The sequence below is a fragment of the Zalophus californianus genome, chromosome 7 (genome assembly GCF_009762305.2).
Source record: "Zalophus californianus isolate mZalCal1 chromosome 7, mZalCal1.pri.v2, whole genome shotgun sequence".
NCBI lineage: Eukaryota > Metazoa > Chordata > Mammalia > Carnivora > Otariidae > Zalophus > Zalophus californianus.
Window position 1 is genome coordinate 26,892,820 of NC_045601.1, and position 22,508 is coordinate 26,915,327.

Genomic DNA, 22,508 nt, shown 5'->3' on the forward strand with positions numbered 1-22,508 from the left:
AAAAATAGCAACCCTGGACAGAATCCAAGCTGCTTTTACAGTAAGCTTTCTGCTTCTGAATACACAACACACACTGCCATCTGCTTAAAGCCCGGGTGACTGGCTTCCTTGCTCCAGGCGGGCAATGGGCCTGTCTCCAGGGCTTTCCACACAAAGTCATCTAGGAGAGGGCCCCCGGCTGTCACGAGGGATGAAAAGAAGACTCCACTCACCCAGTCCTTTGACAAACTTCATAAGGCACATGATGTAACTTGTGGCTGCATTAGCAAAGACCTGGATGTTGTCGGTATTGAGAAACGCTTCAAATACATCAAACACTGGAGCCTGGCCTTTTCCTAAGGGAGGAAGGTTGTAGAATTTTAAGAACATCAAGTCTCTACCCTTCAGGTTGCCCATACTCCCAGCACCTTCCATGGGGTTTTGGGAAAAGACCTACTACTGGAGGAAATCCCTGGCCTTTTGACGGGACGGGGGCGGGGCTGCAATGCTGTCCTCAGCTTTGCCTGAAGGGGGAGCTGCAGGAAGGTTACAAATGCGAAAAGAGCTCCAGAGAGAGATGAGGGCAAAGCCCGCTGAATGCAGCGCTGCGGTAATGGATGGGTCTCCAGGGTATTGAAACATGCAGGCCTCTGGGATTCTGAACACATAATTATAGGGAAGGGAAGGTTTAGATAAGCCCTGATGGCATATACTAATTGCTTCATAACTGTGCAGAAGAGAGTTAACAGGCTCGAGATTGCCTTAGAAAGGCCTGCTTAAGAGATCAGCCCTTGGCCGACATCTGGGAACTTGGCTCTCAGAATATTCCCAGGCAACAGTTAACTGATGAAGAGTGATTCACTGTGCCTAGGTTATGCAAACAACATGGGTTATTCTGAACACGTGCTTTCCTTTGGGGAGTCTGAGATTTTGGTAGGTGCTAGGCAGAGGATACCTACGTGGCCGGCTCTTAGTTGGGTCTCCAATGGGCTTTGCTGGGGAGAAACATCATACTCATGTTGCTGCATTTTTCACTCCTGGATCAGAGTATGCTCTGTGGGACCCTCAGGGGAGGCTGAGAGCACATGGAAGCCTGCACAGGGATTAGCCCTGATTCTGTGTCTTCTGCCCTTAGAATCTGACTTGTCCTTACTATGTTGCCATGATAATCTTAGTGGTGAACCATGTAATAAATCTGAACCATGCAATAAGACTTAGCATACCTGTATGCTGGGTCCTGTGAGTTCCCTGGTGGGTCTCTGGACATGCTTTATGGGTCCCCATTCATTTCCAGCTAACCCCAATTTTCCTAACTGGGGTTCAACTGTGTTATGATGCTTTTCTGCTTCTTATGCATAAGCCAATAAAGTTTTCCTTTGTGGCTTTAGGTATTAACTCAACACAGATATATATAACTGAAACAACAGAAGTGTCAGCATTTTGTCTAATCTGTCAGTAAGAGCAGGGCCTGATAACGCTCAGGGTTCTTGGTCCGCCAAGAGAACTCAGAATGTGTGTCTCTGCTACACCAGATCATTTCCCGCCAAGAAAACATGGCTGAATAATAGCCTTCCCTGTTGTTCAGTTTCTTTTGATAGCATGAAAATTGGCATCAAGAATTCATACTTTATGACAAAAATCATCTACACATTCTTCCCTCTCACCACCCATATTTAACATAGTACTGGAAATACTCCCCAGAGCAACTAGGCAGGGAAAAAAAATAAAATAAAACACATCCAAATCAGAAAAGAAGGAGTAAAATTGCCTCTTTGTAGATCACATGATCTATTTTACTTAGAAAATCTAAAGACATCACCCAAAACTTTATAACGAATAAATGCATTCAGTGAAGTTTCAGGATATAAAATCAACACATGTTCTTACCCATGGAATAATCACCAACCAGATACTCCTTCACCTCAGACTTGTTCCCACTGTGCACAGTTTCCAGCGCACTGAACAAGGGCCTCCATCCTGACTGGATTTGCGTGGAACAAACTTCAACTAGCTCGCCAATGGATGTGACAACCTGGCAGAGGCAAAGGAGATGGCACTTAAAACCTTTCCCTAAAAAGAAGCAGGAAAATTTCTGGGAAGGGTGATATACTTCTCTGCTTCCTATTTCTGGGTTAATTTCAGTGAAAAAAAAAAAAAACAGAGTTCAGCCAAACCCACTCAAAACCCTTCTAAATAAGTAGCCATATCGCATTAATTTGCATTTTGCTAATGACTAATGTTGTTGAGCAACTTTTCACCTGATTTGCCATCTGCAAATGTTTTGCTGTTTTTTAAAAACTTGGTTTTTGTCTTCTCATTATTGTCTTTTTTAAAAGAAAGATTTATCTATTTTAGAGAGAGAGAATGTGAACGTAGGTGGGGAGGGGCATAAGGAGAGGGAGAGAATCTCAAGCAGACTCCACGCTGAGCGCGGAGTCCAACATGGGGCTCAATCTCAGGACCTCAAGATCATGACCTGAGCCAAAACCAAGAGTTGGATGCTTAACTGACTGCGCCACCCAGGAGCCCCTCATTATTGTCTTTTTATTAATGAGTTGTTGGAGTTCTTTACACATTCTAGGTTCAAGTCTTTCCTCAGATACATGATTTATATTTTTTTTACAACTTTGACTTTGTCTTTTTATTTTTTTAATGGTGCCTTTTGAAGAACGAGTTTTTAATTCTGATGAAGCCTAATTCATCAATTTCTCTTTTTATGGATCATGTTTGTGTCATTCCTAAGAAATCTTTGTCTAACCCAAGGGCTCAAAGATGATTTCTAGTAATATTTACCATATTGGTGTCCATTTTGCCTGATGTTAATACGGCCTCCCTAGCTCTTTTGTGGTTACTGTTTGCACAGCATATCATTCTCAGTACTTTTACTTTCAATCTCTTTGTGCCTTTGAATGTAAAATCTGTCTCTTGTAGACTGCATATTGTAATATCTTATTGTTACAGCCACCCTTACAATTCTGCTTTCTGATAGTTTAGTCAATTCATGTTTAACATCTTTGAGATATAAATCCCATACAATAAGATTTACCCATTTATATTGTACAATTTGTTGTTTTTTTAGCATATTCAGAGAGTTGTGCAACCATCACTAATCTAATTTTAGAACAGTTTCATGACCTGCCTGTGCTCCCAAAGCCAGCAAGTGCTAGCAGTCATTCCCTCCACACAACCCTACTCTCTGCCCTAGGCAATCACTAACTTACTTTTTCTCTCTATAGATTTGCTTATTATGGACATTTTACATAAATGAAATCCTATAAACTGTGACTGGCTTTTTTCATTTAGTGCAATGTTTCCAAGGTTCATTCATATTGTAGCACAAATCAGTACTGATTTTTATTGCTGAATAATATTTTATTGTGTGGAAATACCACATTTATCCATTTATCAGCAGATGGAATTTAGGTTGTTTCCAACATTCTAGCTGTTATGAATAATGCTGCTCTGAGTGTTTGTGTCTAGATTTGTATGCATATATGTTTTCCTTTTTCTTGGGTATGTACCTTCTGAGGAACTGCCAGACTATTTTCCATGGCAGTGCATTTAACCTTCCTGTCAGTAGCATAGGGAAATTCCAACTTCTCCACATCCTCGTCAAAACTTATCTTTTTTTATTGAAGTTATCCTAGTTGGTCTGAAGCGATATCTCATTGTGGTTTTGATTTGCATTTCCTTAATGACTAAAGATGTGGCGCATCTTTTCACAAATACATATTTAATACTATTAATATGGTCTTATTTACATCTGTCATTTTACTATTTGTTTTCCACATATAATGTGTTTTTTTTTGTTTCTCTGTTCCTCCTTTACTGCCTTCTTTTGTGTTAAACATATTTTTAGTGTATCATTTTAATTCCTTTGTCTCTTTTTAATTTATTTTATGTGTTATTCTCATGGAATTTGCCCTAGGGATTATAATATGCATCTTTGATTTATCACAATATTCAAGTTAATAATGATTTAATTCTAGCAAAAGATGGCAACTTTGCTTCTAAATAGTTTCATTTTCTCCCCCTTCTTTCTGCTATGGTTATTTATATCTTTATATTTAATAAATCCAAAAACACAGTGTTAGAGTTAGTGCTTTAAACATTGTTTTTTTAAAATAAAAAGGGAAAAAAAATACACAATCTTTTTATATTTACCCAGACACCATTTCTTCTTGTGAAACTGACTTACTCTGTTGTTTCATCTCCTTTTAGTCTGAAGGAATTCCTTTAGTACTTCTTATAGGATAGGTCTGTTGGCAAGAAATTCTATTGATTTTTGTTTATCTGAGAATGCTTTTACTTCATCTTCATTTTTGAAGGGTAGTTAAATTATTCTAAATTATTCACTTTCAATATGTCATTGCATTGCCTTCTGGCCTTCATTCTATCTGGAAAAGCAGCAATTAATCCTATTGTAGTAATGAACTGTTTCTCTCTTGATGCTCTGGAGGTTTCGTTTTTGTCTTTGAGCAGTTTGACTATATAATGCATCTACTGTGGCTATTTTTGTTTTGATGCTAATTGGGGTTCCATTATTTTTCTAAATATATTTTCTGATTCTTTCTGTTTCTCATCTTTGTCTAAACTCCCATTACACGTAAGCTTGACATTTTATCACAGGTCTCTAAGGCTTTATTTCTGTTCAAACAATCCTCTCCAATCTTTTTTTTTTTTAAGATTTTATTTATTTATTCGACAGAGAGAGACACAACGAGAGAGGGGACACAAGCAGGGGGAGTGGGAGAGGGAGAACCAGACTTCCCGCTGAGCAAGGAGCCCGATGTGGGACTCGATCCCAGGACTCTGGGATCATGACCTGAGCTGAAGGCAGACGCTTAACGACTGAGCCACCCAGGCGCCCTTCCCTGTTCACTTTTAATGAATTTGCCACTTTTAGTTGCCAAACCAGTGGTCTTTTTTTCTAAGTCTCCTTTATTTTATTTTTAAAAGATTTTATTCATTTATTTGAGAGAGTGAAAGAGCACAAGCAAGGGGAGCGGTCGTGAGAGAGGGAGAAGCAGATTCCCCGCTGAGCACAGAGCCTGATGTGGGGCTGGATCCCAGGACCCCAGGATCATGACCTGAGCTGAAGGCAGACGCTTGACCGACTGAGCCACCCAGGCGCCCCTCTAAGTCTTCTTTAAGTCAAATCTGTCCCGTATAGTAGAAAAGCTGCTGATTTTCCAACTTAGCTCCACACTATTCTTGCCAATAGCTTGATAGTAAAGGTGATGGGACAGTCTTGGGCAAGTCACAGACTTCCACTGTTCTTTTTTTTTTTTAACTTTAAATTTTTATTGTTATGTTAATCACCCTACATTACATCATTAGTTCTTGATGTAGTGTTCCATGATTCATTGTTTGTGTATGACACCCAGTGCTCCATGCAGTATGTGCCCCCTTTAATACCCATCACCAGGCTAACCCACCCCCCCACCCCCCTCCCCTCTAAAACCCTCAGTTTGTTTCTCAGAGTCCATCGTCTCTCATGGTTCGTCTCCCCCTCCAATTCCCCCCCTTCTTTCTTCCCCTCCTGCTATCTTTTTTTTTCTTAAAATATATTGCATTATTTGTTTCAGAGGTCCAGATCTGTGATTCAACAGTCTTGCACAATTCACAGCACTCACCATAGCACATACCCTCCCCAATGTCTATCACCCAGCTACCCCATCCCTCCCACCCCCCACCACTCCAGCAACCCTCAGTTTGTTTCCTGAGATTAAGAATTCCTCATATCAGTGAGGTCATATGATACATGTCTTTCTCTGATTGACTTATTTCACTCAGCATAACAATGGAATATTATGCAGCCATCAAAAGGAATGAGATCTTGCCATTTGCAATGACGTGGATGGAACTGGAGGGTGTTATGCTGGGTGTTAAGACTTCCACTGTTCTTAACCAAAGTTCTAGCAAGAAGTATTTCTAAGCATGAATGCTACTCAATTTGTTGTCTGTCCTTGGTCAATTTCCAGAAACCTGAAACTGTTGCTTTTGACAAATTTGTCCTCTTTAATACTTGATTTTTGTGAGGAAGCTTCATTAACTTTTTCATGCCACCATAGCCCAAATCCCTTCTGTTCTAAATCTTTCTGAACACATTTAAGCACAGTTATTTTACAGTCTATCTCTGATAACTCTGGATCCCTCGCTGAGCATGTGCATATATAGGTGTGTGTGTGTGTGTGTGTGCCTATTTTTATTGTTTTTCTTTTTGTTGTCAGTGACATGTTATTTCCTAATGAGTCTGATTACTTTTGATTGTATGTAGACACCACACATGTAAATCAAGAAATAATCTGAATCCTCGGGATGATGTCATCTTCTGCCAGAGGGCCGTTTTGTGCTATGGCAGGCACTAGAACTAGCAAATTGTCTAATCTCATGGTAGAGATTGGGATGATTTGAAGTTGGGGATTATTTCCTGTTATGACTAGTTTAAGTTTCACTCTGCCTCCTAATATGTCCCTTTCTCGTCATGGCTCTGTACCAAGATGTCAGGAAGTTACCAGACTTGGTGGGTCCCAGATTCCAGTTTTGGTTAGTTTCTCAATCTTCCAACTTCCTTTTCTGAAATTAGTTGATTCCATTTTTAGGAAAAGTAGCCTCCAACACCAGGCACAGCCTCTGGCTATTCTCTTTCTCCTAGATATTGGCCTCATAGTTACTCACTGCCTTGTTGTGTTCCAATACCTTCCAGTGATTAAAAACATTTTTTTAATCCAACTTTTCCTGGTTGTTCCCTGTGGAAAGTTGATCTGAACTACTTAGTTCACTATGATTGAAATCCTCCAACTTAGTCTTTAGGCATTAACTCATATTTTCATGGCTTTCTTTTGTTTCATTAAAATATGACATTCCTATTTAATATTTTGCGGGAAGGATACCAACACTTCAATTCTCTTCAGTCCTGACTGTGCCATCTGTTGTTTCAGCAGCTTACTCTGACTATTGCCTTGTTTCCCTGTGTGTTTTGTAATATTTTGGAAATACTGTGAACTCACATATCTGGGAACTTTATTAGTGGGATTCTTATATGGCTCGAGTTGAAATGAGTTCCTCTGGGGGAATTTCTGTTGGTTTTTTTGTACCATACCTGTACAAAGCTTCTTAGACTACCAAGGTGGTGTAATTTCATAAGCTGACCTGCTAGAAGGGCTAGCTTGTAATTTTAAATCCTGTAGAGTTTTGTTTGTTTGTTTGTTTACCTCTACCAAGAGCCGATGTTAGAGAGAGGCTGCTACTATCCTCAGGAGGGTGGTATTGGGTTCATTTCTAATTCAACTTTGGCCTGAGTGAACACCAGTCTTACACGGTCTGCCTTGAGATTTATCTCCTGTTCCTGTGGCCTCAAGAATGTGATAAGCAGGACTCTGCTTCACCTGATGGCAAATACCCTCACGGCAAAACCAGGCTTAGGACTCTACTTAGTGCTCTGGCTTCCCATTGTTACTTAGTTTTGGACATCTTAGTATTACCTTTCTCGCCAGGAATTTTTAAACCTTTATTCAACCTTTTTGGTAGATTTTAGAGAGAGAGAGAGGAGGATCTATCTGTGTTCGTAGCCCACCATCATGCTGGAGAAGAAGTGGACAGTTAATTTCCTTACCATCTGTCTCCCAGCAGAGGGTAATGTAGTGATTAAGAGTCTAGGCTAGGTATGTCTAAGTATAGACTGGTACAGCTAGATTGCCTAGGTTCAAACCCCAGTTCCACTAATCATTAACCATGTATCAGCTAAATTGCTTAACCCTCTGGTCACAGATTCTGAAAGGATGACTGGAAAGACGAAATATGCAAAGGCCATAAGGCAGCACTGGCCAGGACACTAAGGAAGGGCTGCCTGAGACGTTGGTGATGCTGACTCCCACGGCACACTGACCTGGTCTTGGACATCCTCATCACACAACTCCAGCTGCATGATACGCTCAAAAGGTCGGAAAAGTGCTTCATTAAAGTGAAAATGAGGCGGCTCATTCCAGTCAGTGAGAACCTCTGTCAGTATATCATGGATGAAGGAAACGGCCTTCTGAGACACATGCCTTTCCTTATGGCAGGCAGCCTGCAAAATTCAGGGGAGAGTAGAACACCATCAGGACTTTACACAAGTAAGAAAACGGTCTCTTAAGTTCCTAACCCATTTCGTGTGGGGAGGTAGAAGCAGCAATTCCGTTGAAGTAAAAAAAAAAAAAATTTTAATTAAAAAAAAATCTCCAAGGGATAAGTATAGATGAACAGCACACTAAAGTTGAATTTTTAATAATTTAACCAAAGATCACACACAACTCCAGTTTCACTTTAATATTTCTGGAAAAATAAGAGTTTCTAGTAATTTCTTTTCTTTTCTTTTCTTTTTTTTCTTGTAACATGACAGTTTTCTTGGGTGGTAAAGAACACATGGACTATAAAGACACCGGAACCTAGTCTGGGACCTGCCTATGGTCTCATTTTAGCCATGTTCTGAATATGATCAGATGTGTCACCTGTCCCTCAAGGAAGTGGGCCAGTTGCCCCAGAGATGATCTAATTGGCTCACATCTTTGTATGCATGCCCTCGAGGAGCCCTCTCTCACGTTGACGCTGGGCTTGGATGTGTGATCTGCTTTGGACAATGGAATAATACCAAACATTGTATCAGTAGAGAATTGGAAAGTAGCTCTGATTTGGGGTTTGCCCTCTTGCTTTCCTTGGAAACCCTAAGAATTCCATGTGAATGAGCCAGAGCTAGTCTGCTGAAGGCGGAGAGACCATGGGGAGAGGCCCCTGTGTCCAGCCCTCCTAATCAAGGCTGTCATGAACCAGCTGACCCCAGGTGCACAAGTGAGGCAAGCTGAGCTCAGCCAAGCCTGGTTCAACCCAGCTCAGATTTCTGACCCACAGAATCAGGAGCTAAATAAATGGTTGTTGTTTTATGTTGCCAGATTTTGGGGGTGGTTGATTATAGCGTAACAGATAACTGATACACACTGTTTTTCCATGACCAAGTTTGTTATTTTCTACCTTTTCTTTACTAGAATGTTCTCAGTTTAGTGAACTAGTTCCACAAGTCTTTATTTGATGAAGTAGCTCTACCAGATTAATGCTAAAGAAGTAGTAAGCATCACTATCACTGAAAAACAAGGCAACAATTTTCCCATCAACTGAGAAGTAGCCAGTCGTCATGCACTGAAGTGCTTGGTTCATAGGATATAATTTATCACATACACCACTTTGTATGAGAGTGAAAGGGGTCCTGTATTAATTTTGTTGGGAAAACTAGGGCGTATGATTTGCCTAATTACAGAGTACTTCCAGAGTACATTTAGCTATCAGAAAAGAAAGACTGGCAGGAACAAAAGGCATTGTTATAATCATGTGTAAAAGTGAAACTCCAGCTTCAGGCTGAAAGTAAAGCATAAACAGAAAGCAGGCTGTGGGAGGTACCTAGCCAAGTCATGAGAATGTAAAGAAAGAGGGTCAGGGTGACACCAGGGTGGGACTACCCTTTGGGGGTGATTCTCTAGACGCCATGATGTGCCATCAGTGACCTATGATGTTTGTGCCCAGGTGATGGGAAACAGCCTTGCTCTTCGCCCACGCACCGCCTCGAAAGCCCTGTGCTGGCTCTGCTGCAGGACCTCCCTGAGCTTCGCTTCCTGCTTTCAGGGGCTCACCTCCACCAGGTGTGGGGCCACAAGGCTCCAGCAGCGCATCACGTGGAGCAGTGGCCGCGACTTGCTCCGCACGATCCTCAGCATGGCATCCCCGAGGCGGAATAGGTGGAGGGCGCTTTTTCGGTCTTGGGTGGATTTAACCTCTCCTGGAAGAAGGCAAGACCACAAAAGCCATGAAGCCCAAACACAGGAATAGTTTGACCTGTTCAAGCAGAGGAGGAGGATGAAAATCAATGGGGATGAAAAATACTCAGGGTGGTAGGATTAGTCAATGCAGGCCAACTGAGGGAGGAGAGGACCCTGGATTCAAGGGAGACGAGGCGGTTCACTCAACACCTCTCCTATCGGCCGCCATATCCCCAGAGCCTGCCGCGACAAGTGTGAGCACTGCTCGTGGATAAGGGGGAACGGCATGGTGGTTAAGTAGGAGGGGTGGGGAGCCAGACTGCCTGGGCTCAACTCCTGGCTGCACCGTTCAGTAGCTGGTTATGCTGGACCAGAGATTTCTCTCTCTAAGCTACGTTTCTCGTCGTCAAAGTAGGGCTAACAGCACTTACCTCTTAAAGTTACTTTAAGGATGAAATATGCAGATACAAAGTGGCCTATCACAGGGCCTGGCACATACTAAACGCCCCCCACTGTTAGCCATTAACGTTACTGTTGTCACCCGCCATCCACTTTGCCAATCCTTAATGGCACCTCCGAAGAGCTTGCCAAGCAGGTCAGGCCCCTTTCGGCCCAGTAACATGCTTTTTGAACCTGCTCTGTCTTGCCTCGGTGTACTCCTTGCCTCCTCGGGTCATTTGCTCCTTCTTTGCCCTGTGCCCTTGGTCTTCTCCCTTTCCATCACTTTCTTCTTGCTCAGGTCCTACTGTTTCTCCTAGTTTGCCCACAAAATGCTGATCATTATCATGCTCTTCCAGGCAGAAGGCTCCTTTCTAATTAGTCTTGCCATATCAAATAAACTTCAAAATGACAGTAATAATAGTCACTGACATTTACTGGATGTTTATTCTGCATCAAATGCTGTGTTGGTGTGTCTTTAATCACTTTAGTTTTTAAATTAAACCTTAAACAAATGTGATTGCTGCCATTTTACAGATTAGAAAATTAAATGCCAGAAAGGTAAACTGACTCACCTAAGACAGTGTAGCGGGTGAATGGCGGAGGCAGCATTTTAACTCCTGTCTGATTCATTCCAAAGGCAAATGCCCCCTCCGCCTCCTCCTAGGTCTGCTGCCTCTTCCTGACTCTGCTCCTCACTTTTTTGTAAGCTGAGAGCTTGCTGGTTTCTCCAACCCCAAACACTTTGAAGGTGGCCCCTAGGTCCAGGGATGCTCTGGAAGTCCGATGGGTCTGGGAGGTTGGCTTTATATAGCTAAGCTTTTAAAGTCTATTAAAAACCAGCAGGGAAGGGACGGTGCTTCTCAAATCAGAATCTGCAGTAAGGATCCAAAGGCCAAATATATACACTGAGAACTTCAGATCCCTAAAGATGGGACCACAAGAGGCTGTACAATCCAACCTGCCAGCACCGTGCGTCCCCAGCACATAGCTCCGTGGCTCTGCCCAGACCCATCGGGACAGAGGCTCACTGTTTTGGCACGACAACCTTGGCTATGGATGGACCACTGTGAGCAGCCTGCCACCCGTCTGGGACCCTTGGGCAGCTCCTTACGATACGGCTCCCTTCGTGGTCCTCATCAGTGGAGACGGTGACACTGACCTATCATTAGGGATATGCCTCGATAGCAGTTTTTCTAAGAGTAGCAGGAGGCTTCTCCCCCTTCCACTCTTCTCTCCCACCAGCCCTGGGTGGAAACAGGAGCTGCTTCTGCAAGCGGCTGAACTGAAAGAAGCAAGAGACGTGGCTCATGACACGGAGATGGAGTCCCATCCTCACGGGATGCTACCTGCACCCTGAGCAGCCACATGATTTTCTCTGTCTCAAGCCCAGAGCTTGGCAGAACCAGCCGGCACAGCTCCGGTGGGGACAGGTGCAGCAGTGGCCACAGCATTTCCGCTCACACAGTCCCCAGCATGCCTGAAAACTGGTGACAAAGCTGCGCTAGACCTTAGCCAGGGTGACTGTGTGGGACAGGGATGTGGATTCAAGTCTTCAGGTAGGCCGCTGCTTTCAGAGATCTGGGCCACCTCCTGCTGATCTGGCGGCACGGTCTCTTCGGGGAAGGAATTACCTGGCATTGCCAGGGAGTAATCCACTGTATCCGTGACAGAATGGAAGAGCTGGGACTGCGACGCTTTCTTCAGCTGGTAAAGGAACCCTCCCAAAGCCATCAGGTTCAACTTGTCCGTAGCATCTTCAAAGAGCCTGCATGAAACAAATAGATTGGTTACTTGGGAACAATTCTGTGAAGTCTTTGTGGTAGAATGATGATGGTAATTTCATTTACTGTGAGTAATATAAATGTGTAAACACTGTAAAGAAATGCACATTATACTTCTCTATTTTTACTGTGTATAAGTCTGCTCTAACTAGGAGATTTTAATCTAAAGGGTACAGATCTTTAAAAAAAAAAAAAAAATCCTTGTTTCCCCATGGCTTAGCTCAGCCATGCTCGGCACTCATAAAATGTTTGGCAAGAAGTTGAAAACTGGCAAAGCATCACCCCCCTGAAACTGAGTCACTGGGAATGGAATCCTTAGAATTAGCTTTAGTTTCATAAGCTTTATGATAAAAAAATCCACTAAGTGAATCAAGGCTTTTGCTGGGCTACGATCAATGAGTCTAATGCTGGGCTTGGTCTTGAGAAGGATACAAAACCAAAGTACACCCAAACCTGTAAGCCCCCTGGGGGTGGGGCTACCTTTATTACTGCCTCTGACTCATACACCCCACGCCCTGGACATTGTGGGAGCTCAAGTATCTGCTAAAAGAACAAACACTCCCTAACATAATGGACCTCACAAGTTCCTTTTGTTTCCTACTCCACTGGGTGCAAACATTTCTAGCAGAAGCAGCTGGGAAGGAAGAGGGGAGCACAGGTAGCAGGGCTTAGGGAAGGATCCGAGGCTCACTGGAATTCAGAAGGTTGGCATCCGACGTGGGTTTCTATGGCCAGCCTTCCGCCACTCTTGGGTCATCTGTTGCCTGCTCTCCAAACCTGTGCTCACACCAGAAGGGCAAGCAGCCCGGTGGGCTGTCACAGGCTGGGCAAGGAGAGGGTCTCCAACAGAAATTGAATACGGAGTCCCTTTTGAAGAGGTTATATGAGATGTACAGGTTTATAAGATGGGAATTAGTGGATTAAGCATTCACAAATGATTGAAACAAAGACTTTTTTCTTGTTCCAATTTTAATATCACTTAGTGTCTGGGTCCTATTAACCGTTTCTTCTCTCTCGTTCTTAGTAAAAGAACAGCGATGAACATTATGTCCCACCTGACGCTTGTATACTACTTTCCAGATGCCAAACACTCTCCCAGCCACCTTGTTGGATACACCGGGAAAAGAGAGTACTGTACTAAGTTAGTAGATGGAGAAACTGAGTCTCAGCATAACTATTTATACAGACATGACCTTGCAGTTGGTTAGGGTCAAAGCCAGGAAAGAACTCAGGTATTCTGAGCCCCCGTGAGTGGTGTTCTGCTTTCCCACACCCTGGCTGTCGGCTCCCTGTATAAACTTCACTGAACCGGGGCTGAGGGCACAATGACCCAGCGTGGACAGTGCAGTGAGGTGAGACTACATGTGACTGGTGACCAACAGCAGTCTCAACATCAGAAAGTGTCACCACTTGGGGTTGGGGTTATTGTTGAGTTTAACCTTAACAATGGTTAAAGAATATATCACACTCTGGGTGTGGGAATATAGATAGTAACTATCATAAAAATAATGGATTTTTGGTGGCGCCGGGTAGCTCGGATGGTTAAGCGTCTGCCTTCGGTTCCGGTCATGATCTCCAGCGTCCTGGGATCGAGTCCCTCATCAGGGGTCCCCGCTCGGCGGGGAGCCTGCTTCTCCCTCTCCCTCTGCCTGCCACTCCCCCTGCATGTGCTTTCTCTGTCAAATAAATAAAATCTTTTTAAAAAAAATAATGGATTTTTATCATTTATCAAGCCCTGTCCTAAGTGCTTCAAGTGTAGTAATTGATTTAACCTCACGGCCACCCTGTGAGAGGCTGACTTTATGGCCTTATCTGATGTGAGGCAATCAGGGCCCAGGGAGGTGAACCTGCCCAAGGTCACAGGGTAAGTGCAGAGCGCCAGCCCCAGGGAGCCTGCCTCCAGAGCCACCGGTCTTAGTCAACAGACAGCAGTTCATTCTAAGTGTGGGGCATGACGGGAGACAGAGGTGTATTTGAAAAAAATAAAAAAGAGGCGTAAATGACTGGCCAACCCATCTAGTGGTCCTGGGAGTGATCTGAGACAAGAGACACTGGTGCTCTGCGGGAGCAGTACCTCCGGGGTGTGGGGACCATGGTGCGCTCCTACCTGTCAGCCTGGGTGGACAGTGTGAGCACGGCCTTGGCAGCGCTGCTCCCAGTCATGAGGCTGCCCCCACGGAAGTCCGAGGCCCGGCCTCGGCTGCCTTCCCTGACCAGCTCTTGGATGGAGAGCGGCTGGATGACGGGGGCCGCGCTCAGGGAGCTCTCTGGCTCTAGGCTCTGCTCTGGGGCCGAGCCCTCGCACTCTGGGTCCCCAAGGAGTCCGGAGCCCCCTGGTGCCTTCTGGGGCTGGCTGATGGTCAGAGGGGGCTGAGAGGCGCCGTCGCTGAAATGCGTGTGCTCCAGTGTGCCCACGTATTCACAGACCCTAGACACAGGCACAGACAAGCAGCTGTTAGGCCTCGTCGCTCAGCAGGCCAGCTCTGTAAATCCCACAGTAAGGGAAAGAAACCCCAGCCTGCTTTGCAGAACCCCGCCCCCCCCGCCGCCAATTTCCTTTCTTGTCAGGGCCACCCTTCTCTCTCCCCCTTCACTATCCGTATTATTATTATTATTTTTTGATTTGGACTAGATGACCTGGAAGTGGGGTAAGGATCCTCAGATTGTCTTCCTCTGCGCTGGGAGTAAGGTGGGTAACAAAAGCCCTGTTCACCCAGTTCCATCCTGTCCAGCTTATTGGCTTATTTGGACTTTGGATGCCTGAGGGAATTTTTCCCCAGGGGCCCTCTCCCCCTCTCTAACCATTTCTTCTCTCTCATTCCTAGTAAAAGAACAGTGACGAACATTATGCCCTGATGAGGACTCAGGAAGCGCTTCTTGACGATCCCAGCCTGAGTGTGCATGTGGCTGGCAGGCCCTCTAGCCACAGCCGTGTGCTGACTGGCCTCAACAGCTCCTACAACTAGCACTGGGGGCGGGGGTGCCCTAACCACAGCAAACACAGAGAAGTATCACAATGTAGGGTATAACTGCCAACTTCCAAATTGTTTGTGCCCAACAGACCCTGGGACTAAGATGGTTCGTAAGAGGCCCAGTGTCCCCGAAGAAGCCCAGTTGGTCCAGTAAAGACCGTCCAGATAACCTGCTCTCGTGTTCTTTAAGCAGGCATTTTTTTGATTCCTTATAGTCATTTTCTTTTTCCTGTTTTGCCTGTGAGAGCAATGAGGACCAGCAGGACACCAGCCTCCACGTTGAAACCCACTTTGCTCCAGGCTGATTCATACTGGCTCTTTCGCCTGTTCCTCCCAAGATAGGTTTTTCAATCTTTGAATCATCTGCATGCCTCTTTCTTTGAAACCCAACAGACACTTACAGCTGGATTTGCTTTGAGGGCATCAAACTGAACCTAGATCTGGCTGATGCTCTGGGCGAGATCCAGGTGCCTGAGCCCTGCCCCTGACCGCCCCACTCTGCTCTTCCAGAACTGAGCTCGGTGCGAGGCATCGGGCGGGTGCCGAGGAGGCGGCGAGGAAACGGCCTGGTGCCCGACCCATGCCTGCACCGCGGGTGCTGCTTCTCCATCCCAGGTCCGCCCAAAGCCAATGCCCAGAAGACATGCTTTTTGTTTCAGTCGTGCAAGGACTAGGGAGCTATCCCTGCTACTGTCCTACAGGTGCTGTGAACTCGGTAACTGATCGGGGTTGGGAGCTCTTGTCACACACCTGAACACGTGCGGCCAGCAGTCTGGGTTGTGGCTTCCCATCTCCAGGCCTACGCTGAGGATGGCATCCATGCACAAGACGTGGGCGGTGTGCAGCCAGACCCCCTGCAGCTTCCCGATCTGCTCCAGTTTCTGCTCCACTTTCAGTTTCACTGTGCCAGAAAGACATTCATTAACGTAATGGTTCAAGAAGGAGCCAGAAAAGGAGAGAGAAGGGATGAAAGGGACAGAAGGGCTGCCGTGCAAGAGCAAAAGGGAAACAGCAGATGTCACTCGGTGTCACTGGCAGCAAGCTCCTCAATAGCAGGTCCCTGGGGTTCAGCGTGTAAGCCACCCAGCCCTCGGGCCCCACGGACACTGGTGAGCCCACCTCGGCAGCTTCACAAGTTGGGTGGATCCTCGGCTGGTAGGTGTAGGTCTTCCAGACCCACCTGTGGGTTCTAAGTCAGTGACAGCAGTGAGGATGGGCTCCGTGTGCCAACGCCAGCTAAAGCTGTTTGTGCCCGAGCACTCCCTCCACCTGTGTGCTCACACTGATAAGACAGAATTCCTGGCAATCTGCGAGTTCTCTGAGGTTTATTTAATGTCATATGTTCATGATGATGATCATCTAAAACATATGTAGGTATTCCCTGAGCACATGATGACTGCTTTATAACTGAAAATCATCAGATCGTTTCACTCCCTGAGTTTACGTTTAGATTTGTGATCTTCAAATAATACTTTTTAAATTATAGATGACTAATGAGAAAGGATGCAGAAGGTAACCTAATATGTCAATTTTGCAAAATGCCAAGGTAAGGCCAAATGACAACATCCTCCATGAATAAAGGTGTCAAGTCATCAGAAGATGGGTCTGGTGGGATAAGTGAATGATGGTCCAGAACCTAGAAACACAGCACACTCACTTCAGAGGAAGCCAAACCACATTCCTGCTGTAAGAGGCAAATTGAGTTTTAGCAAAGCTTCATTTGTCTCATGGATGTGATACTGATTTTATTTTTTATTTGTACATCATTTGAACATCAATTCTGGTTTTATAATTTTTTAAGAACTTTAAATGTAGGGATTTTTATGTAATTTATGGTTGTGCATATTAAGTGTATATACTAGATCATCAACCCCTTCGTTGGCTAACTGATCTTCACAAGTTAAAAACCAACTCTTTCCAGAGTTCACAAAGCTCAGGTTTTTCTCTTACAAGAACAAAGTTTTTTCTGAAGCTTCCCTCAGGGATTTCCTCCATTTGATTTCCCTCTTCAGAAAACTGGCTATTCTGGCCTTTTCTCACTATCACCTGAGGGATCTTCAGATGTGTACTCTGTGAAGTGCCAAAGCAAGTGGCCAGATGAAGACAGAAGTATGATGGACTCTGAAAGACAAACTGGGGGTTCTAGAGGGGAGGGGGGTGGGGGGATGGGTTAGCCTGGTGATGGGTATTAAAGAGAGCACGTTCTGCGTGGGGCACTGGGTGTTATGCACAAACAATGAATCATGGAACACTACATCAAAAACTAATGAGGTAACGTATGGGGATTAACATAACAATAAAAAATTTAAAGGAAAAAAATTAAAAAATAATAAATAAAATTATCTCCCTATTTCTGATAAAAAAAAAAGAAGTATGAATAGCTCAGCCAGGTGGGCCTCTGGGGTCCCACAGGACTCCTGTTAGCAGCCAAGAGCACTTTCCTTTAGTCACCGGGGGCCAGGATGTCTCTCGTCTCCAGAGGGATGTATGGGAGGCGCTCTGCAGGGCCAGCCATGTAAAAGAGAGCCACGCCTGGGATCCAGACTGTGATCCAGCCTGGGACTGTGCGATCAGCAGTAAACCTATGTTGTGCCTCACACTGGGAACGGGGATGGGTGTCTGATCACGTGTGCGGGTGTGTGCAGACGGCACATAAGGCGCCAGGTGGATTCTGGACCTTCAGCTGTTACCTTGTGCTATGGCATCACTAGGCTCTTGGACTTCCTTCTCCTCTTTTTCTTCCTGGACACAGGAGGCCGCCGCCATCTGGGCAAGGGCTGAGGCGCAGTTAGCCGCAACTCCTTTAGAGACAACAAACAATCACCCCTCACTGAGTCTATTCTCTAACCATTTACCAAGCAGGGCCCTTCCAGAAGACTTGTTTCCCACTAGGGACGCCCCTCAGGCCACGGGTCAGGGGACGTCACTCCCCCGGTACCTAGAGCACAGCTCAGCCGCGCCGCTTTCCGCAGCCCATCGAGGCTCATGCAGATGGCGTCCCGTTCCTTTTGGTTCTGCTCTTTGATGCCTTCAGCTCCCAGAATGAAGGCCAATCCTTTGGAGCTTCCCGCCATTCGGCCAGTCAGCGGGGTTGATAAAGTATCGATCAGGTTCTTCCAGCAGCCTACCAGAATATAGCGAGCAAATGCCACACCTAGAACATGAAGGGGCATGCATCACTTTCCGGAGGAAGAAACAACCCGGCAGAGAATGGCATGCGATCTTCTGACCATCCAAGTAGCAACACTGAGTTGTAAGTGATTCTACTACCGGAAATGTAATTTAATGGATATTGGATTGCATTTTACTTTGTGTGTATAAATAATGAATGTTGCATCATCAGCTGGATGTTGCAAAGTGACTTCCATCAGGCTCTCTTTTTCTGACAGGACAAGATGGTAATTCATTTACATCAGCACAGAAAGCTGTCACTTAATGACTTAATTGCTGGTAACATATGTGATGTATGTATATTCATAAACTCAAGACCCAAGTCATTACCTGCCACTGTGGAGTCATCAATTCTCCTGCCCTGGGTGAAAGGAGACTCGGTGGCAGCCGAGGCCATCAGCTGGCCCCCAATCGCACTGCTCTCTAAGCCATCAATGTCTGTCAAGGAAAAAGACAAGGTTTTCCCTGATTAGAACACTCCAGTCAAAAACAAATGGCCACCACAATATTCATTTTTTCCCAAACAAACAGCCACTGGACCTATTACGTAGCAAGAACATAACAATCTTTTATCAGAATGCTAAATTTTTGTTTCATTCCTTTTTTTAAAGGATTTTTTATTTGACAGGGGGGGGGAGAGAGAGAGAGAGAGAGAGAGTATAAGCAGGGGGAGCAGCAGGCAGAGGGAGAGGGAGAAGCAGGCTTCCTGCTGAGCAGGGAGCCCGATGCGGGGCTCCATCCCAGGACCCCGGGATCATGACCTGAGCCGAAGGCAGATGCTTAACCGTCTGAGCCACCCAGACGCCCCTTGTTTTATTCTTATAGTCCAGTTTTCTTTCATTGCTAGGACATTCTTCTGTTAGATTTCAAATGGATGTGAAAGTTATCATGATTAATCAAATAAAAATTGGTCACCTGTCCAGCGATCCTGATCCCTACAGTTAGGGGGATCTTGGCCTTATTTCTCCCAGTTGCATCCCAGTTCTAGAACCAAGACTACAAATGCCAGCCAATGACCAATGCTGTGAACAGACCTCACTATGTGTCTTGACTCCCTGCCTGATTCCTAAAGAGCACCTCAGCCCAAATCCCGCATTGTTGGGTTCTACTTGCCAGTAGTCTACTCTGCCACCTTTGTAAGAGCCCCACAGTACTGGCTGTAGGTAACATAACACAGCCTTTGGACAACAGATTCTGCCCTCTCCCTGGACTGTCCTGCCCTGGCCCAGTTGTGCTCCTGCCCACATGTCCTTCCTGGAGCAGAGCCATGCTGAGCTGGGCGTGGACATATGGAAGGACAGCGAGGGCAGGGGAGGTATCTGGCCTAGGGCTCTTCCCTACATAGCCTGTCAGCTGGGGCCATGAGACGATAACTTGGATGAGAAACCAGTCTGGGAACTCAGATCAAACACAAGATGAGCCTGGATCTAATACATGAAGCTTACTGACGGCCAAGGTCTTGAGCACTCCCTGGTCTACCTGACACTGTAGTTAAGCCATGAGAAGCCATGAATGACTGCTTTCTCTCTCTTTCTCTCTCTCTCTCTCTCTCTCTCTCACACACACACACACACACACACCCCAAAAACTAGAACAAGAACAAAAAAACACTGCTTCATGACCATACCCCATAGAGCTCTCTATGGTCACATGTAAAATTTCTAATAAACAGGATTTTAAAAACTCTGGACACTGAAGACAAAGATGCTGAGCAACCTCTTGGCATCATTTCAAATTCTTGTATAGCCAGGAAGGGAAGAGAGGACCTCTGATGAGGATAGGAGATGGGAAGAAAGCCAAGTTTAAAATCAAGCATTTTACATTTCTGGCAAATTCAGGAGCACTAAATGATATAGGGTTATCTATTAGCATGTGAGAGTTTCCAGGAATAATTCTGGGCTTTATGCCCAGAAAGTACTTCATATTCTCCTAAGAGGCCTGTAGTTTTACCCTGACAGACACAGGTGCTAAGTAGTCCGTATCTAATGGGGCACAGTGAGCCCTCCAGGGTCTCATGTGAAAAACAAACAGAACATTCCTATGAGGTGAATTCATGACACTTCCCTGGAACTGTTACCAATTGCCAGGGAGGCTCTGTGGGTGTAGTCTCAAGGCTGCCTTCTCTGAAAGGGGCTTTGGAGTGTCCCCGCCCTCCCCCCCGCCGAGTGCCACGGAGCTGTGTGAGGAGCCACTGACCGGTCAGCATGGTGATGAGGGGCAGGCTGTTATCCTCCGGGCTGCCCCAGTAGCCAGCTTCTCCAAGCATGTTTCTGTCGAGCACCTGATGGTAGAGCTCCTCAATCCAGGCCTGGGAGAAAACCATCAGCACCCCGCTGGTCTGGACCTGCTTCATAAACTCTTTCTACGGAGAGGATCACATGAGAAGGTGACCAGATAGGATCCCTTGCAAATGAACACGTTCCTCTGCTGCCTCTTCCCTTCACAGCTCCCCTACCCGAGTCAAGGCTTCCAGGAAAAATAAAACCTTATTGATCGGGGCTGTGGCAGGGGGGCAGGGGGGTGGTTAAGGGAAGGGGGAACCAAGATGGAGAAGTCCTAAACTTTATGAAGTCCCTTTTACTTTTGCTATCTTTTTAATAAACTCTGAAGAAGGATTAGGAATACTTCCCTCTCTGACGTGTGGCGGGGGTGGGGGGGGGATTAGAAACGGTGCAGAAATACGAACAGAAGAGCTCCTTCTCGCTGCCCCAAGAGCAGCAGAGATGGAATGTGTTCCCTGAAAAAGCCTACATGGCTCGAGAGCTACTTGATTCCCAATTGCCCTTGGGAATTTATAATTTATCAGGCAAACAAACGATTGCTGATGCCCTCGTGCAGCTCCATGGACTGAGGCTCACGAGCTGATACTAGGGGAGAGTGTGGAGCGACCACAGCATAATCACCATCATTCTCATTCTGCAGCTTACACGAGGTGCTCTATTACTGACAACTAACTAGTAAGCTTGGCTGTGGGTTACGGGTAGATCTGAGTACATTCTGGAAGACAATGAAGAGTGTAAAGCATGCCTTGATTTTCAGTAAAGGGGACCATTCCCTGCCCATCTTCTGATGTTTGAACACTCTGATCACCTGTTTTGTACTGTGGCTCACACACGTGTGATTAACGGTGCCACTGGGTGACAATACTAGGCCACTGGCAGGCACTGGGTCCTTGCCTCTCTGCAGTGAGGTGGGCAGCTGTGTGGCCCATCGCACTATGTAAACCACCCCGCATCCCTGTCCACCCTCCACAGCCCTGCCGACGTCACCCACTCCACACTAGTGGGGAACAGAGCACACTGAGCCGTTCGTCCCAGGACCCTGGTGCATGGCTCTGCAGCCACCTGTCCTTGGAGGGTCCGAACGGGGACCACAGGCTCACCATCACGCCTGGGGCCAGGGTGGGCCGCTTGCGGTAGTAGTCGCTGTGGGAGAGCTTCAGGTTGAGCAGCAGGGCGCAGTGCGCTGCCGTGTACAGGCTGTCCGCGTTCATCAGCATCTGCAAGCTGAGGCTGCCGCTCCCATCAAATCCGGGGGAGTGCATCATGCCTATGGGGGAGAGTCAAGACACCTCTGCGGTTGCAAACAAGGCGCCCGGCAAGCCTGGCTTATGGAGAGCCCTGACCCGATCCTCGTGACGGGAACATGCATCTTGTAGGACACTCCTGTAAAGCATCTACAGCCAGCAAGGAGTATCGTGAGGGTGCCACACATGCCCTAGCCTGGTGGGGAGGAGCAGGCACTCTGGAGTGACTCTCCCTGGGCAAATCTGGATGAGCTACTCACCAGCTAATTTGGTAAAATCACTCAGACCCCCTAAGTCTCAGCTTCTTCACCTATACATAGGCAGAATAATCAACTGTGTCCATCTCCTGCTCAAAGTCTCCGACAACTTGCCATCACAATATAATAAAACCTGGACTTCCCCTCCTCTCTCTTTCTCACTCCCCACAGCCACCTGGATCTGTGTGCTCCTTAGACCACACCGAGACTGAGCTTGCCTCAGGGCCTTTGCATTTGTCCTTACCAGTCCCCAGAATGATCTCTCAAGATCTCTGGAGGAGGTGCTTCCTTCTTTCAGGTCTCTGCTCAAGTATCAGCTTTACAGAGGCCTTCCCTTTCAACTCCACCTCAGACAGCCTCCCACCACTACCACCACTCCTGCAATATTCCTCCTGCTCACCCTGCATTGTTTTCATTGCTTCAATATCATTTATTCTACCCAGCATTGTATTAACATCTATTTGTTGTCTGCTGTCACTGCTATTATCTACTATTATGTAAAATCTATGAGAGGGCGGGACTTTGTTAGTTTTGTTCCCTACAGAATCCCCAGTGCCTAGAACAGTGCTTGGCATACAGGAGACCCTTAAAAA

General features: G+C 46.0%; 1 protein-coding gene across 7 annotated transcripts in view; it reads right to left on the reverse strand.

Moving 5' to 3' along the window:
* The window catches only part of ARFGEF3 (ARFGEF family member 3), a 183,966-nt gene that overhangs the window by 38,108 nt on the left and 123,350 nt on the right, over positions 1–22,508 (reverse strand). For all 7 annotated transcript variants that reach the window (XM_027602312.2, XM_027602309.2, XM_027602311.2 and 4 more), the window contains 12 exons: positions 21,515–21,681; positions 20,329–20,494; positions 18,463–18,570; positions 17,900–18,115; positions 17,652–17,762; positions 15,712–15,862; positions 14,097–14,417; positions 11,840–11,973; positions 9,642–9,787; positions 7,871–8,050; positions 1,867–2,011; positions 213–335 (listed from right to left, as the gene is read on the reverse strand). In XM_027602312.2, the coding sequence (XP_027458113.1) occupies positions 213–335; positions 1,867–2,011; positions 7,871–8,050; positions 9,642–9,787; positions 11,840–11,973; positions 14,097–14,417; positions 15,712–15,862; positions 17,652–17,762; positions 17,900–18,115; positions 18,463–18,570; positions 20,329–20,494; positions 21,515–21,681 (1,968 nt within the window). The remainder of the gene's footprint in view (positions 1–212; positions 336–1,866; positions 2,012–7,870; positions 8,051–9,641; positions 9,788–11,839; positions 11,974–14,096; positions 14,418–15,711; positions 15,863–17,651; positions 17,763–17,899; positions 18,116–18,462; positions 18,571–20,328; positions 20,495–21,514; positions 21,682–22,508) is intronic.